The following is a 13,430-nucleotide window of genomic DNA, read 5'->3' as shown; positions in this document are numbered from 1 at the left end:
TGCAAAAATATAAGTCCAGACATGTGGCTCCTTTACCCAAAACCCTTGAGTGGTTGCCCATCTCATTCAGAGGAAATCCCTTAATAACAGAACTGCAAGGAAGGAGCCAGTGTCCTCCTGAGGGGACAGCCAAGGGTTAGAAGGTATCGTGAGGTGAGACAGTCTGTTTACAGCCTGGCTGCTGAGGGATTTGTTTCAAATCCCAGTATTTGCTGGTCTCCAAACCTCTCATGTCTTTGCTAAAACCAATTTAACAATCCCAAGTACAGCTTACCCAAATAAAAGGAGATTCATTACTTTCAAACAAGAAGATGCTTATTTCAGTGGAAACTTGGTTTTGTCAGGGGATGCAAATTGCAGCTTGTGATATCGTCTGAGAACAGTCAGGGTCTTCCTTGACATGTTGGCACACTCACTGAAGGCTGCCTGTCCTTCAGCCTCCGAGTGCTACCAGTAGTGTGCACTTCCTCAGAGGCTGGTGACCAAGGGAAGGCAACCCAAAGATTCATAAATTGGGCTACTTCAATAGCTTTTTTTTGTTTGGTCACTTTTGCAGAAGAGTAAGCTGTCACTCAAAAGGACAGTTGGTCAGTTGTTCACTGGTGACTCTCTCTCTCTCTTCTTGATGGAGTCTCGCTCTGTTGCCCAGGCTGGAGTGCAGTGGCGTGATTTCCGCTCACTGCAAGCTCCGCCTTACGGGTTCACGCCATTCTCCTGCCTCAGCCTCCCGAGTAGCTGGGACTACAGGCGACTGCCACTACGCCCGGCTAATTTTTTGTATTTTTTTTAGTAGAGACGGGATTTCACCATGTTAGCCAGGATGGTCTGGATCTCCTGACCTCGTGATCTGCCCGCCTTGGCCTCCCAAGTGCTGGGATTACAGGTGTAAGCCATCACACCCGGCCGTCATCTAGGTCACTTCTAACCAGCCTTACAAAAATAACACAGCCCTAGTGTGAAGAAAGTATCTGTGGAGTAGAGTAATGCCCAGTAATTGTTTGTCGAATGGAGGCAGGGAAGTTTAAGCTGCTTGCATGAGATAATGAGAGGAATTAGATTTTGCTGTTGAAAAGCAGGAGTAGGGGAGAAGGGTGAGAGGGAGCAGAGAAGGGAGGAGGTGGAGACTGTAAGATACTGAAGGTGGGCTGGGGACCCTGAAGATATGGAAGGGTTGTTGGGTGACACTTTATGAAGGGAGGGCCCTAACATTTAACTTGAAGGTATTTTGTTATGCTGACATTAACCACTCTTCTGTCTCCTCTCTTGAAATATAGGGGAAAGCCTACTGTACGCATGAACACTGTGCTTTGTGCATGTGTGAGGTGTGTGTGTAAGCTGTGTGTATGAGGGAGTGTGAATGTAAGAGAATGTGTGTGTGTGAGAGAGTGTACATAAAGGTTGGGAGTGTGAGAGAGTATGAGTATAGTATGTGTGTGTATTTGTGTATGAGTGTGTGAGTACATGTGTGTAGAGGGTGAGCGTGCATGAACATGTGAGAGTGTACGAGTATGTGAGTGTGTGTATATATGAGTGTGCATGTATTTATGCGTGAGAACATGAGTGTAAGTGCATATGTGTGAGTGTGAGTGTATGTGTATGCAAGTGTGTATGCAAATTAAGAAAGGGCTGAGCTTTGGGTTTTAGCAGTGTGGAACAGTGATGGGAAACAGAAGTGTGAGGGGTTAGCCTCAGGGGCCTGGGGGTTGGTTTCCACTGGGATTTGAATCAATCTCATTCAAGTCCATGGGTTAAGGAAGACTTAAGTAAGCTCCCAGTCACAGGGCTGACTTACTTACAGTAAGCCAATAAAAAGAGGTCAGAGCACCCATGGAGGAGTCAAAAGAGGACAAGGGATCAGTTTCTTTGCATCCCAGCCCTAATTCTATATCTGTCTGTTGAATCTTGGCCAACTATTTCTCCCTCTTTGGGCCTTAGCTCCTTCCTATGTAAAATCAAGACTTTGGACCATGTATGATCTTTAAGCCCTTTTCAGCTTTAACACTCCTTTGGATAGAGTTTTAGAATTTATTTTTATCAATTTTTATGAGCCCTAGTTTCCTGGCAAATTGGGATAATAATCTGCCTAAGAGCTGTTATGAAGATCAATTGAAATCATATTTGGAAATGGACTTTGCAAACTGCAATGCATTCTAAAAATGTTAGTTCTCATTATTGCTATGATAATGTCATGATTGGGTCAATGTATTATGAAAAAACTATGTTTGAAATCATTATGTGCAAATGGAAACAAATTGTGTTTGAGTCACACTGTCTGTTTTATAAAAGGTAAAGACAGGTGCACGGAGTATACTTGCAATGCTTTGTATGCTCACCCAATGAACGGAGATGTTATTTTTCTGGGGAGGGAGGAGGCAGGAGAGTGACTGGAAGTGTGTGGCTGACAGCCAATTAATAATTCCAATAGGCACATGGTGTTATTCTGCAGGGCGCCCTGCCTCTGGTAACCCATCAATAAAATATTGGGTTCAGTTGTTTGGAGCCCATAGCTAATCTGAGAGCAACATTCTCATTTGGAAATGCTGGTTGTCACAGGCACTGGAGTGTCAGAAAAGTCTATGGATCTGGAATAAAAATGTCAGGGAAGGAAATGAATTTAAACACCCCTTCTCTTACTGCATCCAAAAGGGCAGGGTATGGCCTTGAAATCTGGGTCAGCAGTGGTTACTGTGGCCCTGGGAAAATTATCTCTCTACTTAAAGGGGAGCTCCAAACAGGGGTGTCTGTTGGGCAGGGCTCCTCTGAAAAATGTCCACTCCATTCTAGGAATGGTCCAGACCTCTGACTCATGGTTTAATCAGCAAGGGTCAAGTAAAATCTTTTGCAGTTTTTAAAGTAAACCCATGTTTCACTTTTGCTTAACTGTCACTTTTTTCATTATTAAAGTAACACATACTTATTGAAGAAAATTTTGCAAATATAGACAAGTAAAAAAGACACAGAAAATGGCAGATGTTCACTATTTCAATAAAATCACTGTGTGCTCAATAACGGTAACAAGACTGGACACAGAGGTTCATACCTATAGTCTCAGCACTTTGGGAGGCTGAGGTGGGCAAATTGCTTGAGCCCAGGAGTTTGAGATCAGCCTGAGCAACATGGCAAAACCCTGTCTTTACAAAAATACAAACATTAGCTGGCCATGGTGACACGGGCCTATAGTCTCAGCTACTTAGGGGTGGAGATGGGAGAATCACCTGAGCCTGGGAAGGCTGATGTTGCAGTGAGTGATCTTGCCACTGCATTCCGGCCTGGGCCACAGAATGAGACCTTGTCTCAAAAGCAAAACAAAACACAACACCAGCCACAATAAGTAGTATTTGAGTGCAGCAGAAGTCCAAGCTAAAGCACTTGAAATGTATCACTGTCTGTTATCTTTAGGGCAGCCTAATGAAGTGCTGTGGGCTGACAATCTTGTATCCACAAGTTCAAAATTCAAAGAGTTCTGAAAGCTAAAGTTTGTTTTGCGACTAATTTGGGAGCAAAACACGAGTCCTGTTTAGAGACATTAGTTATGCTACTTAGTGTAAATAGTTATTTATTTACAACCTTATTAACAGGCTTAATTATTGTACACTGCCTCAGGTCCCGGAGATGTTTCCTAGTACAGGGATATCTTGGAAATAATGTGGGTTTGGTTCCAGATCAATACAATAAAGCATATATTATAATAAAGTGAATCATGCACATTTTTTGGTTTCCTAGTGCATATAAAAGTTATGTTTATACTATACCATAGTCTATAAAGTTTGCAATAACATTTTGTCTAAAAAAAAATGTACCTACCTTAATTAAACATACTTTATTGTGGCTGGGCACAGTAGCTCATGCCTGTAATCCCAGCACTTTGGAAGGCCGAGGCGTGTGGATCACCTGAGGTCAGGAGTTTGAGACCAGCCTGGCCAACATGGCAAAACCCCATCTCTACTAAAAATACAAAAAAATTAGCTGGGCATGATGACACATGCCTGTAGTCCCAGCTACTCAGGCGACTGAGGCAGGAGAATTGCTTGAACCTCGGAGATGGTGGTTGCAGTGAGCCAGGATTGTGCCATTGCACTCCAACCTGGGTGACAGAGTGAGACTCCATCTCAAGAAAAAAACCCTCAACTTTATTGCTTAAAAATTGCTAACAATCACCTGAGCCTTCAGTGAGCCATAATCGTTCTGCTGGTGGAGGGTCTTGCGTTGATGTTGACGGCTGCTGACTGATCAAGGTCGTGATTGCTGACAGTTGGGGTGGCTATGGCAGTTTCTTATTTATGCTAAATCCTTTGCTGTCATTTCAACAATATTCACAACATCTTCACCAGGAATAGATTCCATTTCCAGAAACCACTTTCTTTAATCATCCATAAGAAGCAGCTTCTCATCCGTTGAAGTTTTATCATGAGATTGCAGCAATTCAGTCACATCTTCAGGCTCCACTTCTAATTCTAGTTCTCTTGCTATTTTCATCACATCTGAAGTTCTGGCTTCCTCTGAATTATTGAACCCTTCAAAATCATCCATGAGATTTGGATTCAGCTTCTCCCAAACTCCTGTTAATATCAATATTTTGACCTTCTGTCATGAATCATGAATGTTCTTAATGGCTGCTAGAAGGGTGAATCATTTCCAGGACATTTTCAAGTTATTTTGCCGGGATTCCTTGGAGGAATCACTATCTATGGTGGCTACAGCCTCATGAAATATATGTATTAAATAATAATACTTGAAAGTAGAAATTACTCCCTGATCCATGGGTTGCAGAATGTATGTTGTGTAAGAAGGCACTAAAACAACATTAATCTCCTTACACATCTTCTTCAGCATTCTTGGGTGACCAGGTGCCTTGTTCAATGAACAGTAATATTTTGAAAGGTATCTTGTTTTCTGAGCAATAGGTCTCAATAGTGGTCTTAAAATATTCAGTAAGTCATGCTGTAAACAGATGTGCTGTCGTCCAGGCTTTGTTATTCCATTTATAGAAGACAGGCAGAGTGATTTATCATAATTCTTAAGGGCCCTAGGATTTTCACAATGGTAAATACGTACTGGCTTTAAATTCAAGTCACTAGTTGCATTAGTTCCTAACAAGAGAATCAGATGGTCCCTTGAAGCTTTAAAGCCAGGCATTGACTTCTCTCTCACTATGAAAGTCCTAGTTGTTATCTACTTCCAAAATAAGGCTGTTTCTTCTACATTGAAAATCTGCTATTTAGGGTAGTCGCCTTCATCAGTGATTTTAACTAGATTTTCTGGATGACTTGCTGCCACTTCTGTATCAGGATTTGCTGCTTCATCTTCCTTTTTTCTGTTATGGAGATGGCTTCTTTCCTTAAACCTCAGGAACCAATTTCTGCTAGCTTCAAACTTTCTTCTGTAGCCTTCTCATCCCTCTCATCCCTCACAGAATTACAGAGAGTTAGGGTCTTGCTCTGGATTAGGTTTTTGCTTAAAGAAATATTGTAGCTGGTTTGATATTCTATTTAGACCACTAAAGCTTTCTCTATATCAGCAATAGGGCTCTTTCACTTATTTATTTTTTATCATTCCTCTGTTCACTGGAGCAGCACTTTTAACTTTCTTCAATAATGTTTCCTTTGCACTCATGACTTGGCTGTTTGTTGCAAGAGGGCTAGATTTCAGCCTTTCTTGGATTTAGATGTGTCATCCTCACTAAGCTTAATTATTTCTAGCTTTTGATTTAAAATGAGAGGTGTGAGGCTCTGTTATGGTTTGACTGTGTTTCCATCCAAATCTCATCTTGAATTGTAACTTCCATAATTCCCACGTGTTGTGGGAGGAACCTGATGGGAGGTGATTGAATCATGGGGGTGGATCTTTCCTGCGCTGTTCTCTTGATAGTGAATGAGTCTCATGAGATCTTATGGTTTTAAAAACGGGAGGTTCCCTACACAAGCTCTCCATTTGCCTGCCACCATCCATATAAGATATGACTCCATAAAACCTCTTGCTTTTGTAAATTGCCCTGTCTCAGGTATTTCTTTATCAGCAGCATGAAAATGGACTAATACACTAAACAGTTACCAGTAGAGTGGAGTGCTGCTGAGAAGAGGCCCAAAACATGGAAGTGACTTTGGAACTGGGTAACAGGCAGAAGCTGAAACAGTTTAGAGGGCTCAGAAGAAGACAGGAACTTCCTAGACGCTTGTTGAAGTTCTAGACACTTGTTGGAGCTTCCTAGACACTTGTTGAATGGCTTTGATGAAAATGCTGATAGTAATGTGAACAATAAAGTCCATGCTGAGGTGGTCTTAGATGGAGATGAGGAACTTGTTGGGAACTGGAGCAAAGGTGATTCTTGTTATGTTTTAGCAAAGATACTGGCAGCATTTTGTCCCTGTGCTAGAGATTTGTGGAACTTTGAACTTGAGAGAGCTGATTTAGGGTATTTGGTGGAAGAAATTTCTAAGCAGCAAAGCATTCAAGAGGTGATGTGGGTTCTGTTAAAGGCATTCAGCTTTATAAGGGAAGCAGAGCATACAGGTTCAGAAAATTTGCAGCCTGACATTGTGATAGAAAAAAAAGGCCCATTTTCTGAGGAGAAATTCAAGCCACCTGCAGAAATTTGCATAAGTAATGAGGATCTAAATATTAATCCCCAAGACAATGGGAAAAATGTCTTCAGGGCATTGCAGAGGTCTTCACAGCAGCTCCCTCCGTCACAGGCCCAGAGGCCTAGGAGGAAAAAATGGTTTTGTGGGCCAGGCCCATTGTTCCCATGCTGTGTGCTGTCTAGGGACTTGGTGCCCTGCATCTCCACCACTCCAGCCATGACTAAATGGGGCCAAGATACAGCTCAGGCCATGGCTTCAGAGGGTGCAAGCCTCAAGCCTTGGCAGCTTCCATGTGGCATTGAGTCTGTGGGTGCACAAAAGTCAAGAATTGAGGTTTGGGAAACTGCCTACATTTCAGAGGATGTATGGAAATGACTGGATGTCCAGGCAGAAGTTTGCTGCAGGAGTGGGGCTTTTATGGAGAACCTCTGCTAGGGCAGTGCAGGAGGGAAATGTGGGGTTGGAGCCCCCACACAGAGTCCCTACTGGGACACCACCTTGTGGAGCTGTGAGAAGAGGACCACCATCCTCCAGACCCCAGAATAGTAGATCCACTGACAGGTTGCACTGTGTGCCTGGAAAAACCGCAGATGCTCAACACCAGCCTCCCTACAGGAGGGAGGCTGTACCTTGCAGAGCCACAGGGACAGAGTTGCCCAACACCATGGGAACCCACCTCTTGCATCAATGCGACCTGGACATGAGATATGGAATCAAAGGAGATCATTTTGAAGCTTTAAAATTTGACTGCCCTGCTGGATTTTGGACTTGCATGGGTCTGTAGCCTTTTTGTTTTGGCCAATTTCTCTAATTTGGAATGGCTGTATTTACCCAATGCCTATGACCCCATTGTGTCTAAGAACTAACTAACTTAATTTCAATTTTACAGGCTCATAGGTGGAAGAGACTTGCCTTGTCTCAAATGAAACATTGGATGGTGGACTTTTGAGTAAATGCTGAAATCAGTTAAGACTTTGGGGGACTGTTGGGAAGGCATGATTAGTTTTGAAATGTGAGGACATGAGATTTGGGAGGGGTTAGGTGTGGAATGATATAGTTTGGGTGTTTCCTCACCCAAATATCATCTTGAATTGTAACTCCCACAATTCCCACATCATGGGAGGAACCCAGTGGGAGGTGATTGAATTATGGGAATGGGTCTTTTCTGTGCTGTTCTCTTTCATAGTGAATGAGTCTCATAAGATCTGATGGTTTTAAAAATGGGAGTTTCCCTGAACAAGCTCCCTCTTTGCCTGCTGCCATCCAGGTAAGATGTGACTTGCTCCTCCTTGCCTTCCACCATGATTGTGAGGCCTCCCTAGCCATGCAGAACTCTAAGTCCATGAAACCTCTTTATTTTGCAAATTGCCCAGTCTTGGGTATGTCTTTATCAGCAGCATGAAAATGAATTAATACAGGTTCTTGAATTCTTAGAGGCCACTGTAGGGTTATTAATTGGGCTAATTTCAATCTTGTTGTGTCTCAGGAAATAGGGAGACCCAAGAAGAGACAGCAAGATTGGGGAATGGCTGGTCAGTGGAGCAGCCAGAGGACACAGGACATTTATCAGTTAAATTTGCCATCTTACATGGGTGCAGTTTGTGGCACCCCAAAAAGAATACATAGTGACATTAAAGATCACTGGCCACAGATAACCATAACACATATAATAATAATGAAAATGTTTGAAATATGGCAAGTATCTCTAAAATGTGACACAGAGACACAAAGCAAGCACATGCATTGGAAAAATGACTGTGACAGACTTGCTTGAGGCAGGGTTGCCACAAACCTTCAATTTGTAAAAAAAATGCAGTATCTGTGAAATACATAAAGTGAAGTGAAATAAAATGATATATTCCTGTATATGGTATGTTTCCCTTACTTTTCAAGTCTTAAAACTTCGGGATTCTAAATCACAACAGCTTCCTTTCTGATGCGCAAGTGGTAGGGAAAGAGTCTGGGGCACACAGAGGTCCTGCTGCATGTCCAGCATCAAACAGCTGGTAAGTGATAAATATAGGATTCAAACCAAGGCCTGTGCACCTCAAGAAACTGCCTCTGAATGGTTAGCCCAGTACTTTCTGATCTTTTTCATATCACAGGGCAGAAAGAAAATAAAAATTGTTGTTTAACCCATTGGGGGAAGAGGATGAAGCTGTTTGGGATCAGGACAAGCGGCCCCAGGCTGTCTGAATCGCTGTCATTCCAGAGTTTTGCACAGCTCACCCATTCACACAACCTGCAGGATGCAAGTGGGGAGTCTGCTCAGACATCCAACTTTCATTTTATGAACATTATTCACCCCCTTACAAGGTTCAACAGTGGTGTTTAAGGACAGGACTCTTGAGCTAGCCCACCTGGCTTTGAATACCTATTTTCCAGTTGTTAGACCTTGGGTGAGTTGCTCAAACTCTTTGTGCCTCAGTTTCCTCATTTGTAAAATGGAGATGACAACATAGTTGTAACTTCCAGTGCAAAGCAGCTACACTCCCATGGTTCCTAAAGAGGAAAGGAAGTGGTGAAACTGGTGTGGGGGCATTTCCGAGCTCAAGGTGACCCACATGGCTTTATGTGATGGCAGATTGGGAGGCAGCAGCTCCTCAAACCCAGTCCTTGAATGAAAGCTGCAGATACCTACCCTTGCCCATTCTCTAGGCAAGGCTGTGCTTGTCTCATGGAAGACTGTGCTTTTCCTACACAGACTGATGAATGGTGGAGGACCCACCTGAATCAGCTCCCAGAAGAGTAAGTCAAGAATACAGAGCTGTTGAGAAAGCCTCAACTAAACCTTATTGAATTTCTCCTTGTATTTCAGCATTTCGGGAACCATTCCCTAGGCATGTGTTTACCCTTGACATTTCTAAAATCAAACCCCACATCTCACAGGCATAGTTCAGAGATGGAAAAGGTAAGATTGATATCCCTGTCTAAAATACTATGCCAGGTTTCCCAGAAACCACTTGATTTCAGGTTCTTTTAGTAAATGAGCTGAATGGACCAAAAAAGTGGGTAAACAGAAACATACTTCTAATTCAGGAAGACCATGTGTCTTCATGGCCCCCTCTAGACTCATGCAGGGCCCAAGAGGTTTGTTTTCTTAGCTATTCAACCACAAGCCAGTTTATGGTTCTGTCTCTTGTCCTTTTACCTTAGTATGGAAAGACTACATCTGCTGGTGGCAATGAATGTGCTGATCTAGAGGGAAGGGACTCAATGTTTTGGTGCTGGATGAATTGGAGTAGAGGCCAGATGCCTACTTGATGGGCTCCTTGGCAGTCTGATGGGAATTCTCAGCATCATCATGTCCCCTTGCTCCTCTCTTTCCTGGAGTCCTGAATGAAGTCACACCTCCCAGACCCAGGATGGGGTGTCCACATCCTCCCTATGTTGTATCTTAAGGTTTGACATCATTGAGTCATAAACAGGTTCTGGGTGAAGCCTTACTTCACCCAGTAACCCCACTGTCACCCCCAAATTGGTGGCATCCACATGCCTGATGGTTCTTACCTTAGTTTCTGCCTAGTTATCTTGCCTAGGGCCAAATTCTTCTAGTCCAGGGACTTTGTCCTGAGTCCTAGCTCAGGGTTTAGAAACGAAGTCTTTGCCTACTAGCTTCTCTTCTTGGGGGTGGATCCAGCTCACCATGGCTTGTCCACTTACTGGAGTCTCTGCTGATACTGGCTGTGGCTTTGAGATGGGCTTTATGCTCTGGGGTAGACCAAAGCTTGATGATCCACATCAAGTTTTCTGTTTTTTAGATACTGTGTCTTCACAGCCTAACTACCTTTTGGAGACCAGCCTTTTTGCTAGCTTTGTTTGCCAAGCTTCGACCTACCTGAGCTCAGCTCCCCACTTGCATCTGGTGGTTCCAAGTCTCAGCAGGCATAAAGCTTTACTTTGTTTAAATGTCCTCAGTCTGTTGGACTGAACAACCCATGGGGCTTTCCTGACCTGGGATCCTCTGAGTCTATGAAGGTTGTAACAGCCTCTGGTATTGGTAGAGGGCTTTACAGTATGCTGAGGCTTTTTGCACGTCATCTTCACATTCCATTGGGGCCTTGCACGAATTTGGAGGTGGGATACTTCTTTGATGTGTATATAGTTTTCTAGAGCAAACAGCATCCCAAATGTGGTTCAAAGTTCAAGGTTTAGCTGAACCTCAGTTCCCTCTCTGCTTTGTGCCTCAAGAGAAGACAGCTTTACTTCTAACATTAGGGTCCCACTTGGGATACCTCAGGTAGGTGTTTTTTTGAGGGTATATCTCCTGTGAATTTGTTACCTGGGGCTAAGTTTCTTTTAAATGGGATGTGTTCAGAGTCAAGTGTTTAGAGAATAACTGGGATTTTGTAATTTTCATTCAATTACTTAAACCTTGTACCTCCAACATAGTGCTTATCAGAATAGCTTAGTGCTTATAAACATGGACTCTGGGCTCAGAAAGACTCAGGTACCTGTGGCATAGGCAATTCCATTTCACTTTTCCTTTTGGTAATGGAACACAGGAATAATCCATTCCCTAACTTCCCCCGCAGTGAAGTGGGACAGAAAGATGATGTATGCCTGGTAGCTAAGACCTTTTAAGTAATTCTCGTTTCTTTCCCTTTTTTTCTCCTCGGTTGGCTGGATAGAGAGGAACAAGAAGAGAACTCCAATGCAGAAGGAGGTTAGGCCCCCCCAAAAAATTTCATGGGAGACCCCTTGACACATATCCAATAGAACAAGAGCAAGAAATACATCTTTTATTGTGTTTTAGCCACTAAGATTGGGAGTTATTTGTTATGGCAGTTGGCTTTTATTGAATAATACAGTTATGAGGCTAGTTCTATAATTAACTACATGCCTTGGCCAAATCCTTGAATTTTTCTGGGCCTTCTCATCTGTATGAAATTTTCCTGGCAGTCTTGTGGTCATAAGCACGTAGGTGTCTTCCAGGAAACAGTGTGCTTGCCCACAGTAACTCACTTACCCATTGCCTTTCTCACTGTTCCTCCAATGTACTGGACTTGATCTGGGCTTTTGCACTTGCTGTTACTTTTTCTTATGAAACTTTTCTCTCAGGTCTTATGGATCACCTCTTTCTCATTATTTAGGGCCAATCTTTGACATCACATCTTCAAAAAAGCCTTCCCTGGTGACTCAGTGAAATCAGCATCCCTATCCTCCCATTCTTTATCCCAAGTGGCCAACTTAATTTTCTTTGTTGCCTCTACTTCTATCTGAAAGCAGATTATTTATGTATTGGTTAATAAGAATATTATATATTATTCCCCAACCAGAAGGTTAGCTCTATAAGGGAAACACTTTTGCTAGGATTTCCCTGGAGCATAGGACAGTCATAGGAACATTGTAGGTGCTCAGCAAATACTGATGAATGTGCAGGTCAAATGCTGTTAGGATTACAGGAGGTAATTATGTAAAAAATTTGGCACTTGACCTGGTACATGGCAAGTGCTCAAAAATAGCAGATGGTGGTGAGTATCTGATTGTATGGAATTTCTGTTCACTTCACATGTCCCTATTTTCCACCTAGTTGTAAGTCTCTCAAACTCTCAAAGTCAGAAACTAGATCTCATTTATCTTTGCTTCCCAATGAACCTTGTACACAAGAGGTGACCAATAAATATTTGTGAAGGGAACATTTGAAGAGAACTTCAAATTGTGTCCTTGATCTGGTACATTCAAAGACCAATGAAACCATCCTTGTTCTAAAAAAAAGTAAACCTTTTTATTAGTATATTTATTTTATATATAAAAGAAATACAAAAAAAAGAAACACAAAGAAAATGCTTTTATGGCAAATCAGATTTGTCGGTGCCTTCAGCTTGGGCTCCAGGCTCCGTGCCGCTGGGTGACAACAAAGTCCGCCGGTTATAATGACCCTTGATGATTCCCGTGTTGTTGTTCTCATTGAGTAGCTGCTTCTGCCTTTGCCTATTGAGGGACTGGACAAGTCCCAGGACAACCGCAGCCAGGGAGTACTGCCCAGGCAGTCTTCTTGGGGGCAAGATGAATGGGTTGGGTTGGACTCTTCCCAGGAGAAAGTACGTTTTGATTTTTCCTTCCTGTTCACTGATGCCCTTCACATAGATCTCCCCTCGGTAATCAAAGGCAAAGCCCTGGTCCTTCAGGATGAGATAGGTCTCCTCTGGGACTTGGATCCGGCCACTAACCCCTGTGCTGTCCATTCGGCTTGCCAGGTTCACAGTTTTGCCCCAAATGTCATACTGTGGTTTCTTAGCGCCGATAACGCCGGCTACCACTGAGCCATGGCTGATGCCTAGGGGGTGAACCAAAGGAGCAAGAAGTCAGAGGCAGAAGAGGTACACTGGGGGTGTCAGAGGGAGAAGAGGGACATTGGGGTGTCTAGACCCCTCCCTGGGATAGTGATCATTATGTGTGAGGTCTCTGTGGATGAACGGGACGTCCAGATCCTGCCCCCAGTCACTTATTAGATTACCTATTTGGACCTCACTTTTCTCATCAATAGACTGGAAATAATTAAAGGAATATTTAGTGAGATAATATAAATAAAACCACTGTGGCATAGTGCCTGGCAACCAGTGAGTGTTCAACTGAATATAATTATTATTTTCATATGAACATTGACTTGTCTCAGTCCGTGGGATGATCAGAGCATGGACCAGAAGTCAGGACCCTGGGATCTCCTGCTTCTACTGACATAGTGCTCTGAGAGCCTGGACAGACATTTTTCCTCTCTGTTTTAGCCCAGGTCCTCAGTATCATTCCCTTGGTCCATGGCGATGGCTTTCTAACTGTCCTCCCTGTCTCCTCCCTTGTCCCCTTGAGCTCATCCTCCATACTGCTGCAGGAGCGGGAGGGCTCTTT

General features: G+C 43.2%; 1 protein-coding gene across 2 annotated transcripts in view; it reads right to left on the bottom strand.

Moving 5' to 3' along the window:
• Positions 1 to 12,284: 12,284 nt before the first annotated feature.
• Positions 12,285 to 13,430, bottom strand: part of ADCY8 (adenylate cyclase 8 (brain)) — a 283,450-nt gene continuing 282,304 nt past the window's right edge. Inside the window, exon 18 of one of the 2 annotated variants that reach the window (XM_011968626.1) lies at positions 12,285 to 12,861. In XM_011968626.1, coding sequence (XP_011824016.1) covers positions 12,374 to 12,861 — 488 coding nt within the window. In that variant the 3' untranslated portion in view covers positions 12,285 to 12,373. The remainder of the gene's footprint in view (positions 12,862 to 13,430) is intronic. The other variant, XM_011968627.1, reaches the window with a different exon arrangement.

Source organism: Mandrillus leucophaeus, unplaced genomic scaffold (genome assembly GCF_000951045.1).
Source record: "Mandrillus leucophaeus isolate KB7577 unplaced genomic scaffold, Mleu.le_1.0 Scaffold851, whole genome shotgun sequence".
Taxonomy (NCBI): domain Eukaryota; kingdom Metazoa; phylum Chordata; class Mammalia; order Primates; family Cercopithecidae; genus Mandrillus; species Mandrillus leucophaeus.
The sequence above is the reverse complement of the archived record's forward strand: the minus strand, read 5'-3'. Positions and strand labels throughout refer to the sequence as shown.